General features: G+C 39.0%; 1 protein-coding gene across 1 annotated transcript; it reads left to right on the top strand.

Moving 5' to 3' along the window:
* The first annotated feature begins 1,810 nt into the window (after window positions 1–1,810).
* On the top strand, window positions 1,811–15,151 carry LOC102709264 (probable DNA gyrase subunit A, chloroplastic/mitochondrial). Its single transcript, XM_015834638.2, has 27 exons — window positions 1,811–2,263; window positions 2,569–2,638; window positions 3,133–3,198; window positions 3,753–3,854; window positions 4,688–4,732; window positions 4,840–4,938; window positions 5,036–5,122; window positions 7,237–7,307; window positions 7,410–7,518; window positions 7,626–7,688; window positions 7,941–8,006; window positions 8,150–8,238; window positions 9,382–9,430; window positions 9,822–9,908; window positions 9,980–10,073; window positions 10,300–10,370; window positions 10,467–10,556; window positions 11,490–11,615; window positions 11,699–11,856; window positions 12,531–12,612; window positions 12,696–12,860; window positions 12,951–13,052; window positions 13,240–13,364; window positions 13,717–13,837; window positions 14,101–14,155; window positions 14,254–14,353; window positions 14,583–15,151. Exons 1-27 carry the CDS (start codon window positions 1,902–1,904, stop codon window positions 14,692–14,694), a joined length of 2,766 nt encoding a protein of 921 aa, XP_015690124.2. The 5' UTR covers window positions 1,811–1,901; the 3' UTR covers window positions 14,695–15,151.
* Window positions 15,152–15,173: the final 22 nt, after the last annotated feature.

The following is a 15,173-nucleotide window of genomic DNA, read 5'->3' as shown; positions in this document are numbered from 1 at the left end:
TTTTTGTAGGAATTTAAAACAAACAAAGCTCAAAACCATCGTTAGGGCATGTTTAAAGATAGAGTCCACATAGACTCTTCCTCCAATCCACACCAACAATAGGATTTTATTTTATAATTATACGTATAAAGTTAGAGTTAGTATGATTTGTTAATCATTACAATAAAATAATTTTTCATTACACTACTTTCCTTATATTCGCCCTCATACAACATTTTTTTTATGAGTCGGCTCTAAGCTGACATCATATATAACAACTATTTTTCTCTCTCATTCCCTCCATTTCATCCACGTCACAAAATTTGTTTACGTGACGATTAGTAGAGTAAACTAATAAACGTCATTCTAAATGCCCTTAGTCTCATATATGGGAGAACCACACATAGAGGGTCTGTTTGGTTGCTTGCATCAGTTTAGTATGGCCCGTATGAGCCATCCAAGCTGACTCTGCCCTGGATAGGTGGGTGCAGTGAAGTTGTTTGGTTGGTGTATCTGTCAAGCCTGTATATCCCGAGATGCTGTTTGGTTGGTTATCTCCTCTTTTACAGTTTATGGGTAGAAAATTATTCAAACTATCCAACAAACAGTAAAAATAGCACATATATTAATTAATTTCTGTTATCATTCATACACATTGCACACTGATATGAAAAAAAATTAAAAAAAGAGAAAAAAAATCCCAAACGGGCGTGTGCGGCGCGACGGCCGCGGATCCGACGATAGGTGGCGGCGGGCAACGCGACGGACGCGGATTTGGCGACGGACGGCGGCGTGCGGCGTGGATCCGGCCACCGGCATTGTCGTGCCCGCGGATCCAGCGACGAGCGACAGCGTGCAGCACGGATCCGGCCACGGGCGGCGATGTGCGGCGCGGACCCGACGACGAGCGACGGCGTGCGGCGCGGATCCGGCCATAGGGGGCGACGTGCAACGCGGATTCGGCGTCGTGCGGTGCGGACTCGGCGACGAGCGACGGCGTGCGGCACGGATCCGGAGATGGGCGGCGTCGTGCGACGCGGCGCCAGCGGATGCGGCGGAGACGACGGGGCGACGACGGCCGCGACGGCTGAGGAGCGACGACGCCCAGGACGACGATGAGGTGACGATGACCGCGATGGCTGAGGCGCCTACTCGTCCCCCCTCCCTCACCCGCTGCACAAATGGGGCCAAGCTGAGTAGCGAAGCTCGATTCGAGCTTCCCTCCTCATCCTGGCTGGGTGATGTATTTTGCATCTGCGGGTGCAAGCTCTGACCTGCAGGCTCTGACACATGACCAGACAACCAAACATGTATCTCTCTGCATCCACCATGCGAGCCACTCTAGATGCGGGCAATCAAACACGCCTAGAGTCATGCCAAGAAAAAATGTAAGGCAGGACATCATGTATATTTTTCTCTAAAAACTATATAGGATGTCCCAATCCATAGGAATTCCCAAGAAAAGATAGTATATAATCTTTTGTTTCAAAGCTCTCGTAGGATATTTTTCCTATAGATTTTAATCCTCCAAACTTTCAATATTTTTAAGTACACATCAAAGGGCCTAAAAGAATCTCGGGCAAACGCAGGATCAAGGGGAAAAATGGTGTAGAACAGACCACACAGGCCGCTGCGAGACCCAAAAAAAAAAAAAAAAGCCCAGCCCAACCCCTAGCGCGTTCCGGTTCGTGCGAGACAGCGTGGCCTGAAACGGCAGCCGTTGGATCAAGACCAACACACACCTCATCATCTCCCTTCCCTCCCACGCCGAGCTCTCCGCCTCCGTGTCATTCGCCTTCCTCTCCTCTCCTATCTCCCTCCCTCTCTCTCCCCAATCCAAAACCCTCGCAAAACCCCCCTCCCAATGTCGCAGTAGTGGCTGCTCCGCCGCCGCAACAGCAGCCGCGTCCTCCGCCGTCCCGATGGCTCTCTCGGCGGCGCTCCGGCTGCCGCTCCCGCGCCTCCTGCTCGGCCCCACGGCCTCCCTCCTCGCGGCGGCCTCCCGCCGCCGCACCGCGGTCGTCGCCGTGCCCGCTGCCCGGTTGCTCTCTTCATCATCATCCTCCTCCTCTTCCTCCTCGCGGACGGTGAATCCCACACGCGCGGCCCGTGATGAGCGCGCGGCGGCGGGTGAGGACGGGGTGGCGGTGAAGGAGCGGGTGGTGCCCGTGGAGCTCCATAAGGAGGCCACCGAGGCGTACATGGCATACGCCATGTCGGTGCTGCTCGGCCGCGCGCTCCCCGACGTCCGCGATGGGCTCAAGCCAGTGCACCGCAGGATACTGTGAGCTCTCCCGAGTCCCGACCTACACTGTTCATTTTGCATCCATACGTGTTGTTACACCGAAGCTGGTCGAAGCTGGTCGAATCTGTTCAGCGTTGCAGCTGTGCCTTGATGCCTTATATTAAGCCAGTTTAAAATCGTATCAAGTTGGCTCGAAATGTTGAGCCATTCACCTCACTATCTCGTTAAATTTGTACTAATTATTTTAACTGTTTTTGCAAGTTACTAGGCAGTTTGGCCCGGCCTCGTGCTTTACAAATTATTTTTATGACTGGGTGAACTAATTTGATTTGATTCCTCTGCAGTTATGCTATGCATGAGATGGGTCTTGCATCCCGCAGACCATTCAGAAAATGTGCACGAGTTGTTGGTGAGGTATGCAGTAAGGAACTTGCATTTGTTACTCCTTATGGGACATTTGAACATTAATTTGTGTGTTTTGTGGCGGTGTTGGGTGAGGGAGGGCCCTGTATCTGCCTGTACCTTGTCCTACTACAATTGCACAGGGGTTTCGGGAAAAAAAAACTTCCAATAAATTACCATGGAAAAATGAGTTGGATTATCTTTTTGGATGACCTTTCCTTTCATATGGATCACTTATTATTTGGTCCACTATTTATAGCTACATATCTCTAATATGCTATAGATTCATAACTAACCAAGACAAGATTTATTAGTTTGGCTTGATTATCCCAAAAGAGATGGCATATTTGTGTTTAGGAATTAGAATTAAACCTGTATATTGTAGATGGCGTATTTTCTTGTGAGAAATGGGCTTGGTTATGTATTTAAGGATCTATCTGTACATTCTCGAGTAATATTTTAGCTTGTGTGTGATGTCCTTCATTAACTATTCTTAACTCTTGCAGGTGCTAGGTAAGTTCCATCCACACGGAGATTCAGCGGTATATGATAGCTTAGTGCGGATGGCTCAGGTAACATGCCCTTGGACGTATTATGTTAATATATCCTTGTGTGGTTATATATTCTTCATTTTCCATTTCTGAACTAGATAGGAAAATGCTGTATCAGCTCCTTCCATCAAGGTGTTGTGGTATACGATTGTTATAGACTTTAGTTATATCATGGGTCATCTTATCCAGTTTCGGCTACTTTATATATTTACAAGAATGTCATACTCTGTAAAATTCAAGTGCTGACACCCTGTCTGGGTTTGTGATCTGCCCAATACACAGATGTTGGCATATCTGCATTAAACTGCACATTTGTTGTATACTTGTATGTCACAACTTAAAACATTCATGACTTGGAGCCAACAATTATTTGGATAGCATTCTAAAGTGCATTTTACCATTGACAATGCAGCTCATGTTGGCAGATACTTCATTGTCAAATATTTCATATTACACATGAAAATGACCTTTTATTTTCATGTTCATCATTACATGCATTAAATTTACCATGTCCTGCGGAGGCTTCCTATAATGTGTGCTAAACTACAGAGCTTTTACTTCGCACTATCTCGCAGGACTTCTCAATGAGGTACCCACTTGTTCAAGGTCATGGAAATTTTGGTTCAATAGATGCTGATCCTCCTGCGGCAATGCGATATACAGAGTGCCGCTTGGATGTAGGTTTTGTTTCATCTATATATTGTTTATTGCGCAAACACTTTGAATTTTCATTTGTTTGTCTTCCCTAGGGTTTCATGAATGGCTTACCTTTTGCATTCAGTTTCTCACCTTCTTCGTATACCATAAGCATTCATGATTGAACTTAGCCTATCTGTTCACATAGCAGGTCTAGCTTTAAATATTACAAGAAGATACTCTGTATTACAGTGGTCTAAATGTATTAATAAAACTTCTTAATCTGTTTATTTTCCTTGGTGACTTATGAAACTATATGTAGTACTCCTTAGTTACCGGTTCAACCTTGTGTTTCAATTTTTCTTCGAACCATCTAATATCTATGCACTAATAATGATAAACTTTAGGCAAAAGAAGTTCAGTCACTGACTAGTTTCTATATTTTGCAAAGGCGGGAGTATGTATTATTTTTTCCTTGCTTTCCCACGATTTACAACCATTTTTTAAATATAATATGGTTGAAATTAAATGTACTTTACTAACACACACCCTTAGTACCATAAGGTTATTCTTTGTTTAGGCATTGTGCACCTAAAGATATGGGTCTTCATTCTTGGTAGAACAAATGTGTGTTTTTATCCTGCTTTCTAGTATGCCTTTACTGCTAACTATTCTGTGATATAGGTCACAATATATTTGAAAGAAGGGAAGTGAATGGAATACACAGAAAATTTTATTTGGGGAATTTTTATCGAATGATTTTTGTGTTTATATGTCCAAGCATGCACAGCAACTTTCTCTAAATGTTGCAATCTAATTTGATATTATCTCCTTTTTTCATCAAAATCCTGATGGATCATTAATTCTATTGCAGTCATTAACAGAAGCCATGTTCCTGACTGATCTGGAGTTGAATACAGTATATATTTGCCCTTCACTTCCTTTTTGTTCTTCACATTGTGTTTGATGGTCATTGTTCAGTTTGATTCTTTTCCTGTACATTCATGCCATGTTATCATTGGACAGGTTGACTTCACCCCAAACTTTGACAATTCACAGAAAGAACCTTCTCTGTTGCCAGCTCGTGTTCCATCTCTACTGTTGAATGGATCTTCTGGAATTGCAGTATGCTCTGTTATACTTCTCCATTTGGAATTTATGTTTTGCCAAAAATGTTGTCTGGGATATGGTTGTTACTAATGTGTTATTGTCTTACTCTTAGGTTGGAATGGCAACAAATATTCCTCCTCATAATCTGGGTGAACTTGTTGACGTGCTCTCTGTTATGATTGAAAACCCTGAAGCTACGGTAAGTATTTTATCGTTTTTCATTTGTTGTTTGTCTTTAATAGGATCATATGGCATAAATGATCCTGACAGCAAAATTGTCTTTGTTTAAATCAAAGAAGAACATGGTACATATATGGATCATTTTGCTTGCTTCTGCTCATGGCCAAAGGCTTGGTAGTATAAATGCAATAATTAATGTGTTGGCTATCACTCATTTGTATTGCATCCGTTCCAAAGTATAAGCATTTCTAAGTTGTTTAGCAGAGATTAAGGTTGAGCATAAAAGACTATGATGGCCCTAAATAGATGAGGAAGTGGTTGATGACTTGATTGGACAAGTAGTACCGTGAATAGTGTCTGAAATGCTTATATTGTGGTACAACATTCAAATCCTAAAAAAGCTTACATTTTAGAACGGAGGGAGTAGTTCGTTGCATTAAACGACTCTTTTTAGAATACTAGAAAAAAATGCCCATGCGTTGCACCGGGTCAAGTTAATTTTAGTTGTGCAAATTAAAAATAAGTTTTAAAAACAAATTACGCGTTGAGTAAGGAATAGTAAAGTGTGCATACAATTGATTTGGGAATCGTGTGTTGCATCGGAAAGCTTGTAATTGAGAATAATGTGCTCAACATGATAAACAAATAAAATAAGATGGGTGATCTTTCGACAATGAAGGAAGATATTGGCACACTAAATCCTGTTATGCTATTTTCAACCAAGTTCTCTGAGTCCTACTCCCTTTGATTTATTTATTTGATGCAAATATTCAATTTTAAACATCTCACAGTGATGACTATTCATAACCTTTCAATTTGCATTTTTTAAAATATTTTTATTACATTGAACGGTGGCAAGTGGTGGTGGTGTAGGGTTGGGACTGATATCAGAATTGGATATGAATTTCACGTCCTATTCAGGCGAAACATCTAGTTGTTTTCTTTTTTAAAAAAGTAGAAACGAAATCATAACGCTATCGTGATTCCATTTTTATTGTTAATTGTATTACTACTTGGATTTTTTCTAAAAAAAAATTAAAGGTAAATTGCGTTCTCACTTTACTGATAGTAGATTTGTATTTGATATGAAAGGCAAAAAAGAAATTAATCAGAACTGCACTGGCAGGTAAAAGACAAAAAAAAACATGATTGTAGATTTGTATTGGATATAAAAGGCAAAAAAGAAATAAACCAAAACTGCATTGGCGGGTAAAAGACAAAAAAATAAATATGAGTTTTCTAGGGATTGAACCTAACGTCTTGTTCTAGGGCCTCGTTCGGGAGCTGGATAAGTTATCTTATCTCTCTCGTTTTCCGCGCGCACGCTTCCCGAAATTTCTATAGGAAAGTTGTTTTAAAAAATCATATTAGTCTATTTCATAATTTTTTAATAATTAATTAATCATGTACTAATCTATTGCTACGTTTTCCGTGCCGGATAAGTTATCTTATCCAACTCACCAACGAACGGGGCCTAGGAACGCCGCCTTATCCATTGGACTACCAATGCTTTTCTGTATCGTTGTCGAGTGCGAGCCATATTAAACCTATGGTTTCGGACTGACCGATTGAACGGACGGCAGAAGCGGTCTTTATTTTTATAATAGTAATAGATTGTTTGGACAACTGGAGAAGATACTAACAATACATGGTCCCTTCTTATCACTGTACTTGTTGTTACAGGTTGTTAAGTCTATGATCAACTTGTGCTTACATGCTGTGTTTGGATTTTCCTGGAAACCTTCTTATTAACTGACTCTAGTATCTAGAAAATCTTCTTTGGTGAAACTGAAATGCATAGCACTTACACATTGGTTAACCAAGTCTGTAGAACATTCCTAATGTTTAAGAGCTTTTCAAATTATGTTGTGCTAAATAATTTACAACTTTGGTGCATCACTAAAGATATATTCAATTACTCATTCAAATCCAGTGTTTGATGCTTGGATCTTTTGATTCCGCAAAAGTATTCCCACTTATGCTGTTATGTTAGGATACATTATTAGATTCACTGGAGTGGATTGTGATGAATTTTAGTTCATTGAGATTTTGTTATTTCTTTGCTTTATAATCCAGTACATCTTTCTACTTTAATTATCTTATTTGCAATTTTGTGTTCGATCTTGTATCTAGCTTCAAGAACTACTAGAATGCATGCCTGGACCTGACTTCCCTACAGGAGGGACAATTGTAGGAAATCAAGGGTACTTAATTATTAATTATTTTTCCTTTGGTTTTATTTTGCCTTTATTATCTCAGCATTAAGTTACTAATTCCATGCTTGTCATTTTTTTCTGCTTAAACAGTATTTTGGAGGCCTATAAGACTGGGCGTGGCCGAGTCGTTGTTAGAGGCAAAACTGACATTGAAACAATTGATGTGAAAAGCAAACGCTCTGCTATTATAATTAAAGAGGTTCTATTACACCATTTGGAATTCTAAGATGGATTTTTCATGTTTCTTTTGATATTTGGTTATAAGGGACCATATTGTTGGTTGTAATTTTGTAAGCTTACATGCAGATTCCGTACCAAACAAATAAAGCTACTCTTGTTGAAAGGATAGCTGAGCTTGCTGAAGAAAAGGTAATTTCATTTGGGGGTATTGTTAGTTGAATCGCTCATTGTATGGCCGGTAGTTGCAAAAAATGAAAACAGTGTAGATATTATTCTTGCTGTGTGTGCTTTAGACCCAACTAAGATTATTCTAGCATTAATTTTATTCTTAGGCTAGAATTTTTCTTGCATGCACTTAATGTGATTCCTATTATCCAGTTATTTGTACTGTTGCAACCAAAACATCAGCAAATATTATTTTGTTAATAATCTCAAATGCAGGTACTAGAAGGCATCAGTGATATTCGGGATGAAAGTGATCGCTCTGGAATGCGTGTAGTAATAGAGGTTTGTACTGTTATATTTTAATACGTGCTATTTATGTTGAGCTTATCTCTGCCAGGATTGGAATGAACTAACCAAGCTCCAGTGATTCTAATTATCTTATGATTTATTTGGAATCCACAATTTTCTCTTCCATGCTATTTTAGCTGAAAAGAGGCGCAGATCCTGCCATAGTCCTCAACAACTTATACCGTCATACAGCTCTGCAATCTAGTTTTAGCTGCAACATGGTAGCGTAAGTATGCTCCTAATCACTCGTACGATCAATGATTATAGGACACTTTGTTGTGTGTTCTCTTGTAAAAAGGATGGGATTGTTGTTCATGTTGATCATTTGTGAAAATTATGGTGACTGGTCTGCTTTAATCAACAAAACTAAAAACCTTTTTTTCTCTGATTGAGTTCTTGACTTTTGTTAATTTTAATCAATGTAAACATTCAGACTTTTGGATATTAATCTAAATGTTTACCATAAAGCTGTGCTAATGTATCCCTCAAATACTCGCTCAATATAGCTTATGCTTGTATGTTAGATGTGACTGTTCTCCTTGAACTAAGGCATGAACCCATCTTCCTTTGCTCTTTGGCTTTGAAACAGAACCATCATCCTTGTATTGATTGCTTGAAAAAAGAAAAAGGCTGTTGCAACCTGCAACTTTTAAAGTTCCATTTCAAAATATTTTTGGTGATAAATATGGTTTTAGGATATACTCATGTGGTAAGCTTGAAAGTATTTATTTGCTTTTATTTGACATGCCTAACAGTTCTTACTGAACCACCCTTATGGACTAAGTCATGCCAATTTGAATATTTAGACTAACATTGTTATGATATATCTGCTGAAAACACTGAAACTAGGATTTGTAAGGAAGCTGTGTAGCCATTTTAATCTTTCAGCTATAAAAAGCATCGTTATGAAGCACTTTCCAACATCTAGTTCTCTAAGAAATTAAAATGGATAATGGGTGCAGAGATTTTGAAACAGTTTTTTTTACAATGAAAGTGCAAACACCATAGTATTTACCACTTAAACCTGTAGTCAAATCATGATTTGAATTTTGAATTTCTAGTGATTTTTTTCCATTTAACTGAGTTGCAATTATTGTGAGCATTTGGACTGAAAATGCCAAGCTGTTGTTTATCTAACAGATGAACCAATTGAAGAGGAAACAAAGGAACCATTGTCAATTCAAGCATTTATTTCATCCCTGTGCATATCTTGGTCTATCTGTTTACATGTTTGAGTTTGCAAACTTGGTTTGTTGAGGCCACTATAGACGTGATTATACCGTCTACTTTCTTTGTTGCCACCATTTCCAGAGAGCTGGTTTAGTTTACCTGTATTCAAATTCATGCATATTTTTTCTTGATTTTTCAGTATCCTTGATGGGCAGCCAAAATTGATGGGACTAAAGGAAATTATTCAGGTGTTGTTATGTTCATCTACCCTGATATGGATCTCTATCAGTGTCCCTACCATTCAGTTCTAGCGTATATGTTGTTTCCCTCTCAAGTTGCAATTCATCATCCTATCCCACTTCACACCTGCTGACCTGCACACCACACAGTCTACTGCAATGTTTTTTACTAGATGAAAGGACATAATTAGTTAATTTCACTTGGCGTGGCTGTACTGATGGAGAGCTGAATGCTAAGGTTGATTTTGTCCAATGCACATATATATTTGGTATTGTACTGAGATTATCCTCTTCAGACACGGCGACATGTTTCTTTATGCAACTTTCACTAATTACTGCCCTAAATGATTTGTCTGCCCATGAGGTTTGGATCTAATTTCCCTTTGAACTTTTGCATTAGGCATTCATTGACTTCAGATGTTCTGTTATTGAAAGGCGTGCAAGATTTAAGCTTTCACATGCCCTGGAAAGAAAACATATCGTTGAGGTAAATAGGTTTGGATCTCTTAACTTGCTTGGGGTTTGAAGGGTCGATGACTAATTTTCTTCTTTCTGCAGGGCATTGTTGTTGGTCTTGACAATTTGGATTCTGTTATCCAAATAATAAGAGGAACATCGAATCATGCAATGGCAACAGAATCTTTAATCAAGGGTAATGTCTTCTGGTTCTGTTTCTGTGGGTTTATATGATTTAACCACAGTACAGATATTCTTTTGGTGAAACGAATGTCTGTTCTTGCCTAGTAGCAGTTGCAAATCACTTGTGATTTTATTTAGAAGTGAAGGAACAATGACCGCATAGAAATTCTTATTGCCAGACATTTAATAAATTGAGACGGATCTAGTTCATACATCTTACGCTGTACTAAATTGTGCAGAATTTGGTCTGTCTGACAAGCAAGCAGAAGCCCTGTTGGATATAACACTAAGGAAACTTACATCCCTTGAGGTTTCTCTTTTGTATTTCAGTATTGTATACAGTTAGCCAAATCCATTTCCCGTTTTCCCTACTTAGAGGAGCTTAACGGGCCCCTAATTATTGCAGAGGAAAAAATTTATTGATGAAGCAAATTCTTTGTCAGAGGAAATCTCCAAGTTAAATGAGCTCCTGTCTAGCAAGAAGCTTATTTTTCAGGTCAGACATTTTAAGACTTTGTGATTTCAGCTCATTTTCCTTTTGTTTGCTCTCTATTCATGTGGCATCTACCTGACTACCCCCTCTTATGCACGAAGTGTATATGTATCTTCATTGATTCATTGTGTTTTGTTAACTAATCAATTATATATGTTCCATACTGATCACTCAGTCAAGTTTACTATTCCCTCCATCCCATAATGAGTGCACCCTTCTAGTTCAAAGTACACTTATTTTGGGATAGAGGTAGTAGTTAATGTGGAATTCCCCTTTTAACTGAGTGGTTTGCTTTGACCTCTTGTCATTTGCTCCCACTGTGTAATCTGTGTTGTGCTGGTCTGTTTATGGTCCTTCCATGCTATCGTTGCATTACTTTTGAAATGAATCATTGGTGAAAACATTATATCTTTGCTAAGCTTTGAATTTTGACTGGTTTGATCTTTGTTTGTGCAAATACAACTTACACAATATTTCATTATTCAATAGCACATCTGGTTTTATCTCATAAAGAAATATTTGCTTTTCTGTTAGCTAGCCAATCACCCATGCATGTGATGGGTACATAAATGCATTACCTGTATAATTTTTAGAAAATAATAATTGCACTTATTGATGGAGTTAAATTGTTCAGTTGCCGAGAAGCCTTAAATATGCATGATGCCAGTCAGGTGTCGGTTATATCTGGTTTATGATTAGATATGATTATTTGGGAGCTGAAAATTAATATACGATCTTTATTTAAGGTCTCATGAAGGACAACTAGATAGACATATTCTCTCTTTATAATAGTAGGCATGGTCTTTAACCTTTTTCCCAAGTGGTAAAAAGAATACTATATAAGCTTAGCAGTTTCTTTGTCATTAATGAGCTAATGTGCACTCTGGCTTAATATCTTATTCCATTGCCATATATTAACGCTTCCTTGTGTTTCAGCTTATTGTACAAGAAGCAACCGATTTAAAGAACAAGTTTACTACTCCACGGCGTTCTTTCATAGAAGATTCAGCAAGCATTGAAGTTGATGATCTTGATATTATTCCTAATGAGGAAATGCTTTTGGTGAGGGATGTTTCTGTGTTCATGTGCTTCTGGTACCTTTTTCTTTTCACAACTATTCACCTGACAACATATGGCATCTGAAGATTCTTAGTGAGAAGGGCTATGTTAAGCGTATGAAACCCAATACCTTCAATTTACAACACCGGGGAACAATCGGAAAATCTGTTGGAAAGATGCGAATGAATGACAGTACATCTGATTTCATTGCCTGCCAAACACACGATCATGTCCTTTATTTCAGGTATGCAGTCTGCCTTCTGATCATTCTAGCATATTACAATGGTGGTGATTCTATGTCAATATTTCTTGTTTACCTGGAAGGTGAATGTAAGTGAATTAAGTCAAGATTAAAAATCAGTTCTCACTAGATAAGCCCGGTAGTCGCTACTCCCTCTGTTTCAGAATGTAAGGAGTTTTAGTTTTGTTCTAAGTCAAACTTCTCTGAATTTTACCAAGTTTATCAAAAAATAAATCATCATCTAAAATACCAAACAAATACACTATTAAGATACATTTTATAGTAGATTTTAGTGATACTAACTTGATGCTGTAGATGTTGGTGTATTTTTCTATAAAGCTGGTTGTCCTGGTCAAAGTTAGATAAATTTGACTTAGGACAAGTATAAAACACCTTACATTCTGAAATGGGGGCAATATATTATCAGCTCTAGTGGAATTATGTAACAGTAAATTCTTAAGATCCACTGAAAGTTAATCCTAATAAGTTTCCTGCAGCTCAGTTGTAGTGACAGCTAAATAAGTCAACCTACATAAATTTCAGTCTGTTGATCCAAGATTATGTTGAAACTCTCAAATACTTGCATTTTAAGAATTTTATATCGCTTGTTCGGATGTTACATTGTGTTTTCTTATGCTCTCATGTATTTGAATGGTGTTGGATGTCATTTGATTCAGTGACAAGGGAATAGTATACTCAGCACGTGCTTATAAGATACCTGAATGCACAAGAATTGCTGCTGGCACTCCACTAGTACAGGTATATTGATAGATGCTAATTTGCTATACTGATGCAACTTACCAGATGATACTAATCATTATTTTGATTTTAACATTGTTCAGCTACTTTCTTTGTCCGACGGGGAGAGAATAACCTCCATCATACCTGTAAGTGAATTTGGTGAAGATCAGTATCTAATGATGCTGACCGTTAACGGTTATATCAAGAAAGTTCCTCTTAATGCTTTCTCAGCAATCAGGACTTCTGGGATCATTTCAATACAACTGGTACTCTCATGTGTTTGCATCTTTTCCACATCAGATTGCCATATTGGTGTTTTCAGTTTTGATAAACACTGTAATATATTAACTTCTTAGGTTCCTGGTGATGAACTGAAGTGGGTTCGTCGTTGTGGGAATGATGACCTTGTTGCTTTGGCTTCACAAAATGGGATGGTTATAGTTAACTCATGCAACAAGGTAGGCTAGAAGTGCATTCATCCTTATATGCATTTTGTGGGTTCATGAGTTGTGAGCTCTCCGTCCCTTTTTTTCATAAACCGAGTGACCAAAATAGGGGTTGTGAAAGTGGAGAATCTATCTGCTTAGCTTTTGTATTTGTTCCACCACAGCCATTCTTTATATTTATCCTTATTCTGCATCCCAGCTTCGCTCACTTGGAAGGAAAACAAGGGGTGTCATGGCAATGAAGCTAAGAGAAGGCGACAAGATGGCATCCATGGATATAATTCCAGCAACATCACACAACATGCCTGAAACTTACAATAGCAGGTTGTATTAGTACTTAGCAACTTCAGACAGATGGATTTAATAGAACTGATTGTATTTTTATGAAAGAAGTTTAGTTTGATAAACTGTGTGCAGTTAAGATATATGCCTGAACTAAAATAATTTAGCATATGCTTGAACAATGCCCATCATTCATGTCATGCCTTGCGAAAATTTAATTGACGAAGCAATTGTTTGCTGCCAAAGTACTTGTCAACTAAGACCAGCATTTGGAAATTCTCTTGCTTGACAAAAATTAATCATGCCAGTGTGGTATGTGTATCTTCACGGTTTGGGTAGTTCCTTCACCAAAGTACTGACCAAATTATCTTTGAATTATGAATGCTTTTTCTAGAGTCAGAGATTTGAGTCCTCCCTGGCTGCTTTTCATAGCTGATAATGGTATGGGGAAGCGTGTGCCTCTAAATGCATTCCGGCGATCAAATTTCAACAGAATAGGCATGCAAGGCTACAAGGTATAATAGATTTTTCTTCTCTCTTGTGTTGATACAATCTTTGTTTATAACATTAGAGTTCAAACTACCCATCAGTACTGTTGTCTTTCACAGAATACTTTGTGAGCTCTTACTAAAATGGTAATGTACACCTTGCAACTTACAGCTTCTTATGTCATTCAAAAAGTATAGGCATGTGCTTGTATCTGCAAAGTACCTTCAGACACATGTTAAATTATGCAACTGATTTTGGAGTACTTGACAGTGTGCTGTTTGCTTTGCAGCTTCCACCAGAATGCAGCTTAGCTGCTGTATTTGTTGTTGGGTTCTCACTGACTGGTAGCCTTTTTTTATACATTTTTTGCTTTCATTTGTCGCTCCACCATGGACAAGCTGTATTTAACATGCTGTTTGCTTGTCAATGCTTTTAATAATAGATGATGGTCAAAGTGACGAACAGGTGGTTTTAGTTAGCCAGAGTGGCACTGCAAACAGAATCAAGGTTAAAGATGTATCCATCCAGTCTCGTTCCGCAAGGTAATATCTTTGTGTTTGTGTCACGTGTGCGCGATGAACACTGTTTTCAACAAAAATTATAATGACCTCTACCTGCAAAGCATTTTACCTTTTCCTTGTGTTTCAAAAGCAAACTAGCTTGGTTGTTTGAAGCATTCTTCAGTTTCATCATCTTTTTTTGGTCATGCAAACCTGCTATATTTATGTTTTCCTATTTCTGATCGTGCAACTGGATTACGCTCCACTTCAGGGGAGTCATTCTAATGAGGCTAGAGCATGGTGGGAAGATCCAGTCAGCCTCGCTAATATCAGCAGCAGAAGAGGAAGAAGAGCAGGACCCGGAGGATCAAATCGCAGCCTAGGCGAGGCGAATGTAGTCATCTATTGAAGGCCTGCTGATCGAGCGCAGGTCAGGGATGCAAATTTTGGTGCGGCTCGGTGATCACGCAAGATTCATGCCACGCGGAAGCACACTGCTGATTTAGACAGAACCCCAGACCCCAGTTGGCATTAACACATGTTTAGACAAAACACTAGACCCCAGTTGGCATTAACACATGTCTTAGAGAAGTAGGATTTCCCTGGCAGAACCCATTCGTTGTTAGCAATGAAGCGGCAGAACCCATTCGTTGTTAGCAATGAGGCTGCATCTATCCTGCCATGATTAGTTTTGTGTGCGTTAACGATGGGTTGCTGCTGGACTGAATTGGTGTGCTTCTGTGTTTGATATTATCTGATTCTTGCGCATCCGCTGTTGCGTTGGTGACAGTGTAACATGGCCTTCTTTCTATGTTTGCCCGTATTGCTCGGTAGCCTCGTTCTGCCATGCACGTCTTCTCGC

This window comes from Oryza brachyantha, chromosome 3 (assembly GCF_000231095.2).
Source record: "Oryza brachyantha chromosome 3, ObraRS2, whole genome shotgun sequence".
Classification (NCBI taxonomy): Eukaryota; Viridiplantae; Streptophyta; class Magnoliopsida; order Poales; family Poaceae; genus Oryza; species Oryza brachyantha.
This window is presented reverse-complemented; position numbering and strand designations above follow the sequence as displayed.